Raw genomic sequence first — 18,148 nt, 5'->3', positions numbered from 1 at the left:
CCATAAAGAATTGTCCCTTCTCTTGAAACACAAGTGTTCAGTCTCCTCACTTTCTGACCTCTGATGCGGACATGGGCACGCCGTTGATGGTACCAGTGGGGGTGGTGATAAATGGCGACAGACCGTTGGCCTCGGCCTTGGAATCAGGGAGTCAAGAGGGGGTGGTAGGGCCTGTGGCAAACTGGTGAGCCTCGGACCCCATTGGGAACCAGGGCCTGAGTGTTCTGGACTTTGATGTGCAATCAGATTGTTCAGTGTCAACTCCAGAGTTTGAAATACACATCACTGGAGCTGAACAGAACACATTTGTGGGCCACCAGTTTGCGGCCTCTGTGTTTTTTAATGCTTATTTATTTATTTTTGAGAGAGAGAGAGCATGAGAAAGGGGCAGAGAGATGGGGGGACAGAGGACCTGAAGCAGGTACTATGCTGACAGCAGCGAGCCCAGTGTGGGGCTCGAACCCACAAACCGTGAGATCATGACCTGAGCCGAAGTCAGACGCTCAACCCACCGAGCCACCCGGGCGCCCCATGCAACCTCTATTTTTGACTGACCTCTGCATTAATATGCTCTTGTGGAATGAAGTCAGTCTGGCCCCCTGGAGGACCTGCCTACATTGGGGGTCAGTCTCTGGGAAGGTCACATCAGTACCAAAGGAAGTCCTCCGGGAGCAGGGCTGCTTAGACTGAGAAGGGGCTTTGGACGGTTGGTGGGGCCTCTTTCCCCCTCCCTCTAAGCAGCTTTCCTTGGAGGCCAGGGGTGGAGAGGGGAGGGATGGGAATGGGAGGGGAGAGGGGAGGGAGGAGGGGCCAGCCCACCCCCCCCCCAGCCTGTGCCCTCCACCCTTAATTGTGTGTCTCTGTATTGTTCCTTCCAGTCTCTATCTGCTGCTGCCTCTTCATCCTCTTCCTCTTCCTCTCGGAGCTCACCGGATTCATAACGACAGAAGTGTAAGTTCCATTCCCCCACAGGGGATATTCCAGAGCTTTCTGGGACCCCAGAAGAGAGGAGACAGGGCCTTTAAAAAGAAGCAAGACCTCTGAACCTTCTAACTCTCTCATTTCCAAGCCCATGGCGTCCATCGCTCCTCTGTTTCTTAAAAGGGTTTTGAAGTTAGAGCAAAAGCAAACATTGCTTTGTTGAAGCTGAAGAGAAAATCTGGGTTCCGTTCTGTGGGGGGGCTTCCTGGGTCCGCAGATGACAGGAATCATTTGCCCATCTCTGCTGTCCCTTTGTTTGGCCAGTGGACTTTTTTCCCTCTGAATCATCATAGGGTCATTTGATGTTAAAGCTGGAGGAGTTCAGAGAAACGGTGCCGCTTCCTACCCGAGGGGGGTGGGGTTGCTGACATCAGAGCCCAGCCCCCCTCAACTGAGCCCCCTTCCCTGTTCTCAGGCCCACACTTAGTGAGGAATCCGTGTGGGCTTCCTGGCAGCGATTGACGCATTGTGAATCGATCCCCAATTTCTAGCATCATCCGTTGCCCGGATAACCTAGTAAATGCTGTGGGGTATGTGTAACACAGAATGCCATTGGAATTATTCAGTCACAGCCCAGCGGCCGCCCTGAGGTGGAATCAGACCCCAGAGCTTCCTGCCTTGGCCACTGGCTCAGGGCTTCCAAGGCTCTTCGTTCCTGTGTTTACAACCCAGAAAGTCATCACGGGGCTGGGCCCTGGCCACCCACTCCCCTGTTCAACACTGGAATTTTCTTTTTTGCTCATGGAATTTCTTGGTTTCCTTTGCCTCCCTCTCGGCCACAAGACAATAGGAAACTAAAAACATAGTTGCTTAGCCCAAGACGGGCGTTGTAGCTATGTAAGTGTTACCACCTTTAATCCTCAGATAGCTCTGAGAGGTGAAGGCATTTGCCCAGGGTCGTATAGTTAGGAGGGGGCTCCCAAGGCCCACCAGTCTCCTGAATCCACAGACATCTCAGTCTTGTCTGTTTCCTACCATCACCCTCTGGCCAACTAATTTCTGGTTGTAGCTTACACTGGTATGGGGGAGTTTGCCTTCCCTGTCCCTCTGATCCTGTTTTTAACCCTGATGGCACCAGAGCCCAGAGGGTCTCACGGAGTGGTAGAAAGAGCTCTGGACGAGGCATTGGGAGACCCAGGGCCAGGTCCCCCTGCTCAGTTGCCACCTTGCTGTGTGACCCTGGACAGGTTTCCAAACTCTCTGGCTCTCAGTATCGCTGGCCAAACGAGAGGGTGCATTAGAGTCAAAGCTTGTAGGTCTGGGGAGGCTTGTCTGCTTCCTAAGACATGACCTCCTGACCACGCAGGGGTCAGAGAATGTTCTTTGCCCCACTCAGCTCCTAATGGGGGGTGACTCTGTGTAAATTTGGGCCACTGGATGTCTCAGGGGTCACCTGAGTTGGAATTAGAAACAGGGACAGCAGCAAGAGATTGAGAGCTACTGTGTGCCATGTACCTGCTGGTCTCTCCAGGCTGCACCCCCTTCCCTGGGAAGGGAGGCTGCTGTTCAGGTCCCTCGTGTTCTCAGCAAGGTGAATGGGGTACATGTGTGACAGCAAGGAGGGAGCCCCAGCTGTGTCCCAGGGACTAGGGAGACTTTATATATTCTGGGCAGAGCCACTGAGAAGTGCAAAGGCCCTGAGGCAGGAATTACCTGGTGTATGTACAGAGCAGATAAAGAGCTAGTGTGGCTGGAGCAAAGTGAGCAACTGGAGAGAGTAGAATATGAAGTAGGTAGGACCAAGCTGGGGTAGGTCCTGTACACTGTTGTGTGTTCATGGGCCTCATTCTTGGTCCTGAGCTCCCAGAAGTCAGAAACCAGGTCTGCCTCCTTCCTTGCTGAGTGGTTCCCTGCTCAGAGGAGTTGAAAATGCCAACAGTGAGCACAGACCATCAACAAGCAAGCAAAGCTAGAACGTACATGAATTAGTGAAAAAGACTCTGGAGAAAAAAAAGCAGAGCCGGAAACAGAGAAGGTGTGTGATATTTGTGAGGTTTAAACAAGGCTGTTTACCAGAAAGGTACTTAATGCCACACCTGATGCACTTTAATATGGATCTGTAGTTCTTCATGCTACATTTACTCACTTCACATTTATTCCCCATCTAATGCTAAAAAGGTTGTGAGGCCACCCTCAGCACCTGGCATGTAATAAGCACTCCACGAATGTTAATTTTCTTGTCCCCTCCCTTGAGCTCAGAGCAGCCTCCCTCGCCTCCTGCTGACATTGTGAAGGGCAGCTTATTAAGCCGTTGTCAGCTCAGCCCATGGTGAGGCAATGGGCCCCCCACAGGTGAGTTGTGACTGGAGCAGGTCGTGTGCCACCTGCTGTGTGAAGAGCCACTCAGGTGAGCTTGGACAGCTTGTTCCATTACCCAGGACAGGGCTCCCTCCTTTCCAAAGAGCACAGTATGTTCCCGCCGCTCTGCCTTCTACCCTGTTCCAGGGTTTTCCCTTCCTGACCCCTGGGGGCATCCTGGACACTCTGGTCCCAGCACCTCCCTGGAGAGGAAGAAAGATGAGGGGTGAGTGGGGTAATCAGACTACGAGAGCCATTCATGGTGTGTTTGCCATTTGTCTGGCCCGTGCTGAGCTCTTCCCCATTTGCTGTGTGAGTGGCCGGAAGGAGGGAGGGAGGCGGGAATGAGAAGAGAAAGCCGTCGGTAGCCCAGGGGCCAGAAGCTCCATCTGTGATGATGCAGTGGCCCTGACGCCCCTCTCCCCCTGCTGCCGTGTGACCACGGTGCAGGAGTTGCCCAAAAGGAGTCTGTATGGGTAAGGACTGAGGACTTCAGCGAAGAATCCAGAGGTAAAAGCATTGTTCCTGGTCTGTCTGCCTTCTATCAGAAGTTTCTCTGACCCCTGGGAAGGCCTGCCAGTTTGGGAACACATGAAGGTCCCAGGTCTTCTGTAATGGATGTCGGGCCCTCCCTGGCAGGTTTGTGACCACAGTGGGTCAACCCCCCACACCCCCCATCATGAGATTGTATCCCAAGGAAATGAGGTCACTGCTGGTGGGATCCACATTGCGCCAACCCTGACCCGTGGTTATCAGTGAGTGACATAAGACACTATTCTGGCCCAGCCCGGTAGGGAAGGAGGCCTGTTTGTTTGGGTGGTTGGACTCTAACCTGGGCTTTAGACAGGCCATTAATTATCCTTGGGAAAGTGGCCCCATAGGGGGTGCTGTGTGGCTTCACATTTCTAGGGGAGCAGGCCCCCCCCTTGCTCAGAGAACGTGGCTGCAACACATTCCAGTCTATGACTTCCCAGGCTTGGCTGCTTTTACTTATTAACCTGATGAGGATCTGTAAGAAGAAAATGTAGTAGCTGGAACTCTCCACTGATAATTTACAGTACGATACAATGTATTCTACTTTCCAGTTACGATTTATACTAGGCAAGCACATGCCCAGCCAGCCAGCCAGCCACCTAGGTTCGCACTTTACGGTGATCGTCTCATGTCGTCAACGCAGAACCCCTTGAGGTGGGTTCTGCGGGTAGTCTTAGCCCCACTTTACGGCTGGGAAAACTGAGACACCAGGAGGCGAAAGCCACAATGAGGTTAGTAAGTGGTGGGGCCACTCCAGTCAAAGCCTCTGCACTCCTGCCCTGTCATACCACGCTTTTCTGCCCAGAGCATTCTGGGCCCCCAGGGGCATGGGAGCTGCTGCTCTTTGGTCAGAAGAGTTGACCTGAACATTTGGATACACCCTTCCAGGGTGAAGTGGCCAAGCAGGCAGTTGGAACTCCAGGAAGCCATTGCCCGCCTAGCGGGAACTGGGTGGTTACCTTGAACTGTGTCCTCAGATGCTCCATAGCAGGCCCCCAGTGGGGAAGCCGGTAGCTCAACCAGGAAGGATGCCTGGATGTCTCCCTCAGAGCCCGGTCACCCACTCTGAGGCCTGGGTTGTGAGCTAGGGCCCAGTGAGAGACCCAGGGTCGTCTCATGAAGGACAGGCCGGAAGGTGTCCGAGCATGGAACGACTGGACCGGCTTCACGCTGCAGCGAGGTCCGCTCTTGTGAAGATGAACTTGGGGCAGGACGACCCTGGAGGCCAGACTGGACAATAGCTGTAGAGAGGAGGGTGTGGGCAGGACTTGGTGGCCGAGAAGGGGTGGTTTTGGCCCTCCACCTGGTAGGGAATAGATGCACTTACTTATACCTGGAGGGTAGGGATTTAAAACAAGGTCCTAGGGACATTGCTTGCATAACTTCCATCCCTCCCCTTCCACCGCAAGCCCTTGCTGTGGGCCTCACTGCTGTGTAAGTTTCCATTAAATCAAATTATTAAGCACAGAGGTCAGCGACTTTGGGCAGGAATCTGAACTATTCAAGTGCTCTTCTAAAAGCAAATAAAATTGTTTTCCATAGATGTCATCAGACTCACGCCTCAGCCTAGAATTTCAGGGCCCTTCGTTACATTCCACCTACGCTCCCCCCCACCCGTACCTCCCCAGTCCCTCTCTTCCTCTCCCTACATGGCCACTGCTTACTGACCCCCACGCAATCGAGCCAACTCCCTGACGCTGTCTGGTGTCCCCCGACTGGAATGTGCCCCCCTCTCCTCCATCAGCACACGTTGGTACCTCCCCCCGTTCATTCTGCAGGGGTGGTGATCTCGTGCTCTGTGCTCCTGGCTCAGGGAGCCCTCGTCCCGGTCAGTCGGGAGGTCAGATGCAGCAACCCACCAGGGCGTGGCAGGGGGAGGTGGCAGAAGGAGGCTTGTAGGGCACAAAGGGGATGGACCCTTTACACCTGCTTGCCCTGTGGGCACTTGGGCCATGGGTGCAGTTGGGATGGGCACCTGCAGATTATCGGAAAGATGATGACACCTGCATCACAGGTCTCCTTGGGGGACACTTGTCCCTCAGGTTTTCATTGATTCCTTGCCCCATCCATCTTAACGCGGTGGAAAGAGCATGGCTCTGGGCTTCCATGGCTCCAGGTTCAGATCCTGCCTCTGCCTCTTCCTGGCCATGTGATCTTGGCCAGTCTTTTATCTGTCTTGCTCTGAGCCCGGTTTCATCCTTGTGAGAACAGTGACCCTACTAAACATCTTCCTGCTGTGGGTATTACATGAGATACTACATGTGAAAGTCTCCGGCGTCGTGCCTGGCACCAGCCAGCTGCTTAGAGCTGGGACATCTTCGATTCGTTATAAGCAGGGCCACCTTGTATGCGGGCCTTAGAATATACCAGGGGCTGTGCTAGCACCTTACGTCCATGAACACATTTAATCCCTATGACAAGAAAGCAGCTTCTGAGGAGAACGAACTTTCTTTTTCTGAGTTGCTGCCTAGGCATTTTACAGTGTGATAACCCTCCTCACACCCAGAGTCTGGACACTAAGATAAGGACTTGAGTTCAGGATGCCCGCCATGAGTTCCCGCCTTTATTTTGCCTGGGGCATCTTTCAAAATAGCTACTGAAGAGTGAAGCCGGAGGAGAGTTAGTGACCTCTGCCCCATCATAAGGAATAAGTGCTTGCTACCCTGTTCTCTCTCTCCCGCTGGCTCCTGCCCTCCCCTGGCTCCCTGCACGCGCGCGCGCGCACACACACACACACACACACACACACACCCACTCCTGGGATCTGTAAGTAATAAATCTCGGGACTCTTTCTTCCTTTGTGTGGGTGTATCGAAACTGTGCCTTCCATCAAAACGACGCTGTGGGTTTCACTTCCCCAAAGTGGGAGCTCGGATGCTGAGGGAGCTACCTGGCCGCCCTGTGTGGGTGACTGGTGCCCCCTCGTTCAGCAGGTCGTAATCGGCATATTCTCGATGTAATGCACCAGCTGTGGGCCCCTCAGTAATCCTTGCCACAGTGCTGTGAGGTGAATGCCTGTTGCTACCAACTCTGTACACACTGATAATTATAGGAACAGCAAAAGCAGCAGACACTTACTGTGCCGTACCTGTGACCGCCCCTGTTTTACGTGTGGGGAAACCGAGGCTGGTAGAGGCAACACCCCCTGCATTATAAGGTCAGTCAGCTCGTAGGTGGTAGCGCTAGGATTTGAACACTGAGAGAGTCTGGACTGGCATCACGATGCCTTATGCTCTTTACCAAGAAGGGCCGAGCCAGGCCCTCAGATTGGTGAGGAACATACACCCCCCTGCCCTGGGGAGCCTGCAGCTTTATCGCTCACACCCCTGGGAAGCAGCCCGAATCCTGACCCCTCTTTTGTTCTGTCTCCCTTCTTTCTTCCTCTTCCCCCTCCCCTCCCTCCTGGTTTTCTTTCCTTCTTTTCAAGACGTATCTGTAACGTACAAGTAGCCAAGCGCATAAATCTTAAAGGTGAGACTTGATGAACGCTTGCCTCTGCTTATACCCGTGTCACCATCACCTCATCAAGACAACACATCTCCGCCGCCTGGAAGGTTCCTTCGTGCCCCCTCCCAGTCAGTACCTCCTGCCACCACCGCTATTGTGACTTATTACCGTAGATTAATCTTGACTGTCTTCAAACTTCATAGAAAACTTCCCCAGTTTTACAGTTAAGGAAACCGGGGCTCAGAGAGGTGAAGTAACTTGTTCCAGGTCCCGCCCCCCCCCGCCCCGCCAGCTTCTTAGTGGCAGGAGGTAAGCCTACATGTATCTGCCACTGCCCCAGGAGTCTTCTCATCGCCCTTGCTAGTGACAGGAGGAATCAGGCCCGAGAGTCTCCAGATAGCAGTAAATCCACAAAAAAGCTTGTATTGTCCCTTCAGGCGGGCTGATTTCTGGCTGTCCGTTCACCTTTTAAAATCAGTTCAGCCCCAGCCAGTTTCGCTAGCCTTGGCAGGCGTCTGCGGGTGGCAGGCTAAAGGAGGGCTTGCAGTGCTGGCTGGGGGTAGGAGGACGCCAGCAGCCCTGGAACATTCCGCTTTGGATTCCGAAGGTGGATCTCTTGGCCTCCTTGGGCAGGCGGCACAGGTGATTGAACTTCGTTTATCTTGCAGCCTGGGGCCCTTCAGGAATGCACTGGGAACAGCCAGTTCTGGCCTTACAAAACCAGACTGGCCTACGCTCTGCAGGCCAGTGGGCTTTCCACCCCTCCCCAGCAGCTCAGCCCCTTTATGCTAGGTGGCACTGGAGAGCCTGGGCTCCATGGGCTAGGAGAGGCCCCCTGGGGCCTCGAGGGTGAGCTCACCTTGGTGCCACACCTGGCATTCACCTCTCTGCGCACTGAGGTCACCTCCAGAGGATTGCCAGGGGATGACATCATCCCACAATCCGCCGGTGATGTGCTGAGGCCCCACCTCCGAGGTGGGAAAGGTGAGTAGCTACAAGGAAGAGTCTCGCTAGTTTGGGAAAGGAAGCCGGGGGCTCTCCCTCTCCCTCGGTGACCATTCTGTTAATCACCCAGTAGTGTCATTACTCAACAACCTTCTGGAGTTGCACATCAAGGCTGGGGTAGAAGTTGGGTGCTAAAGGCCGAGGAGGAGCCCTTTTGGCTGTGGAGATGTCCATCCTCCAGCATACCCTCCTGTGGTCCTGCTTGCTCCTTTCCCCCTGGCTAATTTGTTCTCTTTGTTCTCTGATGGGGGCCAACACTATGAGCCTGCCAAGTACAAGCCCCTGTCTCTCTTCCCCACACCCTGTGTGTGGCCTCAGAGGGCCTGCCCTCCTCCCCCATTTCCTCCCTTGATCCTAGATGTTGAGGGCGAGAGGGAGGGGAGACAGCATGAGCCCTAGAAAGTCTGGGGCTCAGGCCGAATGCAGACCTAGGTGGGATTTTAGCTCTGCTATTTCCTGCTGTGTGACTTTGGAGAGGGCACTCAACCTCTCTGAGCCTCAGTTTCCTGATTGTAAAATGGGGATCAGGACATTTTCACAGGATCAGATGGGAACAACATGAATGCACATAGGCCCAGTTGGGATTTTCCTGACTTCGTGGGCTGGAGGCCCAACAGTCTGAAGGCCAAACCACATCTGTCAGTCTCTTGTCTTCAGGAGCATCCTTGTGACCCCTGCAAGGAAACAAGCCCCAGGTGACTTTTTGAGCCCACTGTTTCTTTTTTTTCCTACATATTTTTTTTTAAGTTTGTTAATTTTGAGAGAGAGGGCATGCATGTGTGAATGCATAAATGTGTGCATGTGCACCAGTGGGGGAGGAGCAGAGAGAGAGAGGAGGGAAAGAATCCCAAGCAGCACCGAGCCTGATGTGAGGCTCAATCTCACGACTGGAGCCCACTATTTTTAAGTTTATTTATTTATTTTGAGAGAGAGAGAGAGAGAGCGAGCGAGCGCAGGGGAGAGGGGCAGAGGCAGGGAGGGAGAGAGAATCCCAAGAAGGCTCTGCATCCCATGTGGGGCTTGACCCCACACACTGTGAGATCATGACCTAAGCTGAAACCAAGAGTCGGAGGCTTAACCGACTGAGCCACCCAGGTGCCCCTGGACCCCACTGTTTCTTAATTGAGCACCAGCTACATCATATTAAGTGCTAGGGGCATAAAGACAGGCTCTGAGTGAAAACAAAATGCCCTTGCCCTGACCTGACTCATTCTTTCCCAGAGATGTGGCCATGTACAAGGCTTTCTTAGAGTCTAATTGCTTAGAGCTGCAAGCCTTTATTTACAGCCTATGGACTGGACCCTAATTAATGCCTTCAGTAGCCACAGCCCAGCCACTTCAAGCACTGCCCCCATACCTGCCCACTGGGCCGAGCCTTTAGATTCGGTCCCCTCTCCCCTTGGGGAGTGCTCTGGGAATCAGAAGTGGCCTTCAGACACGGCCACCCGGCGTCCACTCAGCGGCTCTTCAAAGATGCCTCTACGACACTTCGAGCTCAGCACAGCCGTTTGCAACTCAGTGCTTTTCCCTCCTCACTGCTCTTCCAGGAGCTCCCAGCCCAACAAGTGTTTCCAGCAAGACACGTGGCGGTCTGCCTGCATGCCTCCCTTGAGCCCCCCACGGCCCATAGCTGACATATCTGGCATCCCTCCCTCCCGCACCCCCCTCCCACAACACACCCAATCCAGGCCATCTCTTGCCTTCCGTGTGGTTTCCCCAGTGCACAGTGGCCCCTCCGGTCGGTCTTCCTTGCAGAGGAAGCCTGTTAAAGGGCAAGACTGACCATGTGGCTGCACTCTGTCTGGACGGAGTGTGAAGGCCTTACCAGGGCCTCCGGGCCTCCCTGACACAGCCCCTGCCCATTCCCCAGCTGCATCACACAGCCCACTTCCCTTCGCTCTACGCTGCAGCCACAGTGACCTTTCCTCAGTTCCCCCAAACAGCCACTTCCAGGCCTCTGCACGCTCTGTCGCAAAGATCTTCCCCTCCCCCACCCCCACCTCTTTGCTGGGGCAGCCTCCTCCTCCTTCAGGCCTCCGCTCCCATCTCCTCCGAGAAGTCCCTCTGGCCCATTCTCCCCAGAGGTCACTTGTCCTGTTATCCCTCCCTTGTCACCCCACAACTTTCCAACCAAGCAATAATCATAGTTGGTGGAAGGTATTTTTCAAGGAGGCGAGTGGTGTCTCTAAGGTTGATGAAGACAGAGACCGTGTCTGACTGCGTTACCCACTGTCTCTAGTGCCTGACAGGTAGCAGGCGCTCGAAAAGTATTTGTTGAATAAATTCACCTTGCCGACAGGTCCTGTTGTGGCGCCCTGGTCCCAGATAGCAAGGTGGCATGACTGTCCATGGGGCCCCCTGCCCCCAAACTGTGCCTCTCTTCACAAAGACCTGAAACCTGTGAACGTGTGACCTTACGTGGCCAGAGGAACTTTACAAATGTGATGGTGTCGAGTCTCTCGTGCCGGGGAGATGGCCCTGAGTTATCTGGTGGGCGAGATGAAGTGACCAGAGGTGCTGTACGAGGGAGTTAGGAGGCCAGAGAGGAGTGAAGATGCTGTGTGGTTCTACTGGGTGTCAAGGTGGAGGAGGGGCTATGAACTTAGGCAGCCTCTAGAAGGATTCTCCCGTAGAGCCTCCAGAAGGAGTACGGCCCCGCAGACCTGTTTTGTACTGTGGACCTCCAGAAGTGCAAGGTGATAATAAACGTGACTCGTTTTAAGCCATCAGCTTTGTGATAATTTATGCTGCAGCCACAGGACACTAACAAACTAGTCACGTCTGGTTGCATCTTGGACCTGGTGTTCGCCCCAGGGCTTTGTGAGGGCTGAGCATCGAGGGTGAGCGCCCAGGGAATCCCCACTTCCCAGCCGAGTGGGAGATGGCTCCAGAGAGTAGGGACCAGGGTACCATATGCCTGGAGGTACCAGGCCCTGCGGCCTAATAAGACTCCCATTTTTCACTCAGGTGTTCAGACCACCCCATTAACAGTAGGTGGTGATATCCCACTCGAAGACGGGCTCTGCCGAGCTCACATAGAAAATGGCAGGGCTGGGATTGGAATTTGAATCTGTCTAACGCCAAAAGCCGTGCCCGTTATCACCACCCCAGCCCCCTCCCTCTGAGTGGTAAGGCCAGTGTTTGAAGGGGCCCTCAAGATGGGAGCCCTGCTCCCCTGTGCCTGAGCAGATAGGCTTCCCCTAGATGGGTGGTTGAGCAGTGGCCACCAAGGGAAATGGCTCCTGGCTGTCCCCGGCATCTGTGATGGGTGCCCCCTCTCAGTGAAGGCTTCTGTACTTGTCTCCCTTAGCGTGAATGAGCTCTATGTCGATGACCCGGACAAGGACAGCGGGGGCAAAATTGACGTCAGCCTGAACATCAGTTTACCCAATTTGCACTGCGAATGTGAGTATTCCCAACAGCCCTCTGCTCCAGCAAGGCCCCTCTGTTAGGCAGAGCTGAGTGTGCAGAGATGACAAGATAACCGGGACAAGTCAGCAAACAGGGCAGGCTGCAAATAGCAGGTCGCATAAGGTTCTCCTTGCTCCTTTTGGGGGTGCGGAGGGGTGCGGAATGTAATCAAATGTGCCTGCATTTGGAGGTTTTGTAGAATACAAAGTACTCGAAATGGCTAACGGGGGTTACCTCTGGAGGGTAGCCATGTTTTCAGCCGGATTTCACGGGGAGCTGTGGCATGTGACTGACAACCACAGTTTATCCTGCCCCATAGCAAGGGGGCCGGGCTGTTATTACCCATTTCTTGGCAAGAGGCTGTAGGGTGCCGTGGGGGGTGGGGGCAGGGTCATATAACCTCTCAAGCATCTTAAAGCAAGGAGACCTCGGACCTCTTTTGCTCACTAAAACTCTGACCCAGGCTGAGGTGTGACTTCTCTGAGCTTGTTTTCTCATCTATAAAAATGGGTTTATAATGCTATCTGTTGCCTGAGGTTTCCGGGAGGGTCTGATGAGCCGGTCCCTAGACTTCTTATTGAGTGGACTGGGTGTCCCTTCCTGGACTGGGATGTCTAGTGTCCGTTTGCCCCAGGTTGGCACATAACCCGATGCGGGCCCTTCTCCCACCCACGCCCTTCCTCCTGAAGGACAGAACACTGGGTGTGTCCGCAGGCAGAGATAGGGAGAGATTCAGTTCTGTTATTGCTTTTGGTGAGAATTACATCACAATCTTGAATCCACAGTGGGCCCCAAGCCAGGGAACCTGTTGAAATAGGTCGGTTTTATTTTTATTTTTTCTTTTTCCCTTAGAAAAATAATTCATCTGGCAGCTTCTCAGTCAGGAGTAGGTCGTGTCTCTGGAACAAGGAAATTCTTAGTCAGGCCAGAGGACTGGGACCAGTGGGGTAGGGGAGGGAAGGGATGTGGTTCCAGGCTGCGTCCCAGCTACGGGCAGCGGCCCAGGAGGGGCCAGGCAACCTTAAGCTTGGGGCTGCACTAGCCCGCGGGGCGCTGCCTCTCTGTGGGGTCATAACCCGAACCCAGGCATCTTACACTCGAGCTCCGCACCCTGGCTGTTCTTTAAGAGAGAACAGATTTTTATTATAAAAAAAAAAAAAAATGCACGTTCATCATTGTACCTTTGGAAAATCCAGAGCAGCAGGGAGAAGAAATCGCCCATAATTCCACCCCCAGTGACAGCGTCAGTTGACATTTGACGCCATCCCATCCCGTTGGCCTTCCTTTCTGCGCCTTTCTAAACACGGCTGAGATCACGCTGTGTGTGCAATCTCCTATCCTGCTTTAAAAAGTGATATTTTATTGCTAACTAATAACAGGAATATATTTTTTTTGGCTTAAAAAAATCACATTCAAAATACAGAAACATACAAAGAGAAAAGTTGAAGTCCGTGTTCCCTAGTGTGCCATCCACCCCAGAGGAAGCCCCTGCTAGCAGCCGGGACCCCTTCTCCACCCCTGTGTTTGGGTGCCTGCCTTGTGTGTCTGTCCCCCCCATCTACAAACGCATATCATGTTTAGGTGGCGGGTGTTGGTTTTTTCTTTTTACTTTTCATGTAATTGGGACCCAACTGCGTGGGACCTTTCTGGGATTTCTTGTTTTTTATGCTAATATCTTGGAGCTATTCTTACATTACTCATAATATTAGTAAGATGATCACCACAGCTGCCATCGATTCTGCTCCTGCTCCAAACCAGGCTCCGTCCTGAATCCTTTGGCTGTGTTAGTGCATTAAGATGAGACGTACTCCAGTGGAATGGCCAAAGGGTGTGGCCTCTGGATCGAAACTCTGTGGGTTCTAATCCACGCTCCAGTGTTTCTTAGCTGTACGATCCCAGGCAAGTTACTTAACCTCTCTGTGCCTTAGTGTCCCCCAGGATAGAATGGGTCTGCTAATGTTATCTTCCCCACAGGGATGCTCGGATGGTGCATTCCTATGTAGAAAGCACTTAGAAGGGTGTCTAGCACCTAGTACTATTTTAATTTTTGAAATCCTCACAAGCCTAGGATAGAGGAGGAAACTGAGGCACAGGAAGGCTAGGGAATTTGCTCGAGGTCCCACTGCTGGTAAGGGGCAAGGCCAGGAACCACAGACAGTGGCAGCCCCAGAGCCCAAGCTCTTAGTCACTGCCCTGCTCTGAGCTGCCTCTCCCCACATATGGATTTAGCTCAGTTCTCGTACCTGCTGCACCGCATTCCAGAGGGGACTGTTCCATTGACTAGTCCCTTGTTGACAAGCAGCTGGGTTGCCTCCACTCGTCACAATTTCAAATCAAGTTGCCCAGAGCAGCCTCGCACACACGTCTGGACATGTGTGCATCTAGACAACAGGCTCCCAGGGGTGGAGCCGCGAGTCCTGTTTGCATTTCTCTTAAACCAAACGTTACGGCATCAGCGTTTCCCACATACTACAGACCTGTGAGCGTCATTTTTAACGACTACATCATCTTTCCTTCTGTGGATGGGCCCTCCCTCACTTCCCCACCACCACTGAGGGATACATTTGTTCCCATTTTTCCCTTGTAGGGTTGGCTCACATAAAACTGCTTCCAGTTCTTTCTCTGTGTCATAACCTCCTTTCCAGTGCTTCTTTCAGGGAAATGTCTGTGTTTTCATAGTTTGCAAAGCCGTGCCACTTAAACCATCTCAAAGGATGCAATTGGCATGGGCCTGCCCACTTTACAGATTGGGAAGCTGAGTCACGGGTAAAGAGTCACATTAGAGTCAAAGACCGGGACTCCCAAGCCCCAAGTTTCCCATTCAGTGTACTGAGGAACCCAGAAAAGTACCTAAGCTCCGGGAGGGCAGGGCCTGCAGGAATAGGCATTGGGTAAAAAAAGGTGTGAATGAATGAATGATGAGTGAACGAATGCCTGCCTAAAACCTTACCCAACAAACCCAGAGACTGAGAACCATTAGGGGCTGACGTTCATTAAGCACTTGCCGTTTACTATACGTCAGCCCCTGTTCTAAGCATTTTCTACACATATTATTTGATCCTCATAATTCTCCAGGGAAGGTCTAATTGTTATCACCCATTTTCACCCCATTAGCTGCCGCCTCCCCCCCCCCTTCCCCTCTTCCTTTGCAGCCTCAGGCAGTGGCAGGGACCTTGTGGGCTTGCTCCCTTTCAGTCCAGCCTTGCTGGCTGCCTTCCTCTCTGTGGCTCTGGGCCCTAGGCTGTGGGTGCCTGGAAGGCCCAGGGCCCACCTGTCCATGGAGTAGATGAGAGGAGGGGGTCCAGGGATGAAGGGCTGGGCCCCATCCCCATTTCTCTGGATGTTTGTGACTCTCTCCTCTCCTTGGCCCCTGCAGTGGTCGGACTTGACATACAGGATGAGATGGGCAGGCATGAGGTGGGGCACATTGACAACTCGATGAAGATCCCACTGAACAACGGGGCCGGCTGCCGCTTTGAGGGGCAATTCAGCATCAACAAGGTACGGAGACCCTGCACGGGCCCCTTTTCCCTACTCCCCATCCCTTCGGTCCCCTTCCTCCCAGAATCCGGGTGTTCAGAGCTATGTGTTCATTCAGCCTCCCCCCCAGCCAGGGACTGACAAGCATCAGGGTGGCCGGCAGAGTTTCCTGCTGAGATTCTGGGTGAGGGTTCCAGGCTCCCAGAGGCACGGAGCCCCCACTGGCTGGTTCAGGAAGGGGCTGCTCTTCCTCCCGCCGGGGAAGGGAGCGGCCGTTAAGAAGACCATGGGATTTGCAGTCCTGAGCCCTGAGTGTGCATCCCGGCTCTACCCCCTCTTGGCCAAGCAGCGCCCTCTGAGTCACTCCACCCATCATAGCCTGTTTTTACATCTTTAGGGTGAGGATACGATGATGGTAATAATAGAATGATACCACCCAGCTCCCAAAGTTTGCATGAGGATTAAATGAGCTATCACACATTCATTCGAAAAACGTTTATTGGACACCTTCTGTGTCAGCTCTGGGGCCACTCTGAGTAGGTGGCACGGAACGGGGTAGGTGGGCAGAGTTCCCGCGCTGTCGGAGCTCCTGTGCTAGTAGGGGGATATAGACAGCACGCTAACTGAAAAGCATTTTGGTGGGTGGCGATGTGACGAGGAATAAAGCAGGGGAGGAGTGAGATTGGGGTGCATTTGAAAGCAGCTGGTAGGCCCCCAAAGGACCGTTCAGGTGTTACTGTGGTTTTGTTGCTAGAACCAGGAACTTCAGATCCTGAGTCGAGGATGTGAGCACAGTGCATTTGGGAGTACGAGGGAGCCCTGGTGGGAGCCAGCAACCTTGGCTCCACACACGCTGCACCCTTTTCAGCTCTTCTTATGTATTAATCACAGCGCAGCCTTGCGAAAATAGCTCTGTGAGGTGGCACCATTTTACAGATGAGGAAACGGACGCCCAGAGCAGTTGAGTGTCTTGCCCAAGATCGCACAGCTCTCTCCCGTGTTCCATAACTCCCATTCCTGGTCCCAGCCAGACTGAGCCATTGGCCACTCCTGGGGTCTGCTTGCCCTCTTGTAGCCTTTGCTCAAAACACCCTTCCTCTGGTCCCCGACATCTGAATCAGACATTGCGAGCTCACTGTCCACACCCAACCCGAAGACAAGTTACGTTAGTCCTGTATAGCATTCAAACACGTCAGAGCCAATAGCTAAAGACTGGGAGCCCAGAGTTCCAGATTTTCAAAGTCAGAGGCTCTAGCCACACTGGGGACACATCCCATTGTCAACAGACATCTGGAGCTGCCCCTTTTGACAGGGCATGTGCCCTCCCTTCCCACAATTCCTGCTGAGTGGCTGCAAGACTGGGCTGGGACATTGCTGTGACTGGACCTGTCTCTTCCCACGTAGTCTCGGGGCCTCTCCTCTCCACTGCTTGAGATTCCCTCTCTTTCCGTTTCTCTCTCTCCCTCCCTCTCCCTTTGCCCCTCCTCTGCTCACATGCACGTGTGTACGTGCTCTCAAAAAGTTAAAAAAAAAATAAAGACCTATACTATACCAGTATGGTAGCCATTAGCCACGTGATGCTATTTAAATTTGAATTCATTAAAATTAAATAAAGTGAAAAATTCAGTCCTTCAGTCTCACTAGTCACATTTCAAGTACTTAATAGCCACGTGAGACTAGTGACTACCATATTAGTGCTACATAACATTTTCATCACCAGACAAAGTTCTGTTGGACTGCAAAACTTTAGAAAGCTCATGGTGATAGCTGTGCAGGGAGCACACTGGAGGGGCCAAGAGCAGAGGTCATGGTCACTGGGTGTGCAGTAGAGTTGGAGAGAAGTGGCCAGATTAGGGATGTGGAGTCAACGAGACTTGCCGATCGGTTGGATATGGGTAGTGAGGGCAAGAGTGGAATCAAAGAAACCTCTTAGGTTTTTGTCTGGACAAGCAGAGGGTCCCATTTTCTGGATATGGAAGTCTGGGCAAGCATGGATTCTGTGGGCAGTAGGGCTGGGAAACTGCAGTTCAATTCTGGATGTGTTTCATTTGGGATTCCTCCCAGAGATACTACATCGGAGGTGTGTTTCTGGGGTTCGGGAGAGTGTTCTGAGCCGGAATGTAAATGTGGGGGGGGGTCATCAGTGAATAGATGATGTTGGGGTCCTAGGTCTCCATCAGCGCTACTCAGAGTAGGCTCCCAGACCAACAGCATCAGTACCACCTCAGAACTTACTAGGAATGCAGATTTTTGGGCCCCGCTTCAGACCCCCCCTAATCTGTGTTATAACGAGCCTTCCAGGGGATTCCAGTGCCACGAATGTTTGCGGATTATTGGCCTATGCTAAACTATCCAGAGAGGAGGCATAGAAATTTTTCCAAACCTGGAGTTCACTGACACCCCAGGGAGTGTAGACTGAATCCAAGGGGTCTATGAACATGCATGGGGGAAAAAAATGACACGTTGATTTTTATGAAGCTCTGACTCAAATTCAGCATTTTCTCCTATGATGAACGTTGGCTACAAACCATAGTAGCCTTAGCAGCACCCGTGACTTGTCACCAATAGATTGCCGATATTTATATCACATTAAAATAGTTGCAGATAATTTTGAGATACTATTTACATTCATTAGTACTTTGAAATCAGAGTGATCAGTTGACCTGTGACCCGGTCTTATTATTTGCTGTGGTAATAAAGAAGCCTATTTAAGTATGTTTTTTCGTATTTTAATTACTGCTTACACATCATTTCTTTCCTCCATAATCCTATGTATTGGATACATTCAACACATCTTAAACATTTAAAACACATGTCACCGGACTGGCAAAGGGCCTGTGGCACCAAAATGCAAGAACCCAAAGTCTTGACGCAAATGTGGTTTCAGGACTGATTTCTGATACGCTCCAGCGTTGAGGAGTGGGGAGATGAGGGGGGTGATGAAAGGTAGGAGCAGGAGCCGCCAGGCAGGTAGGAGGGAACCAGGCCTAGG

General features: G+C 52.7%; 1 protein-coding gene across 2 annotated transcripts in view; it reads left to right on the top strand.

Moving 5' to 3' along the window:
- The window catches only part of ERGIC1 (endoplasmic reticulum-golgi intermediate compartment 1), a 103,597-nt gene that overhangs the window by 54,933 nt on the left and 30,516 nt on the right, over positions 1 to 18,148 (top strand). Inside the window, exons 4-6 of one of the 2 annotated variants that reach the window (XM_045035408.1) lie at positions 879 to 951; positions 11,576 to 11,670; positions 15,053 to 15,177. In XM_045035408.1, the coding sequence (XP_044891343.1) occupies positions 879 to 951; positions 11,576 to 11,670; positions 15,053 to 15,177 (293 nt within the window). The remainder of the gene's footprint in view (positions 1 to 878; positions 952 to 11,575; positions 11,671 to 15,052; positions 15,178 to 18,148) is intronic. The other variant, XM_045035416.1, reaches the window with a different exon arrangement.

Source organism: Felis catus, chromosome A1 (genome assembly GCF_018350175.1).
Source record: "Felis catus isolate Fca126 chromosome A1, F.catus_Fca126_mat1.0, whole genome shotgun sequence".
NCBI lineage: Eukaryota > Metazoa > Chordata > Mammalia > Carnivora > Felidae > Felis > Felis catus.
This window is presented reverse-complemented; position numbering and strand designations above follow the sequence as displayed.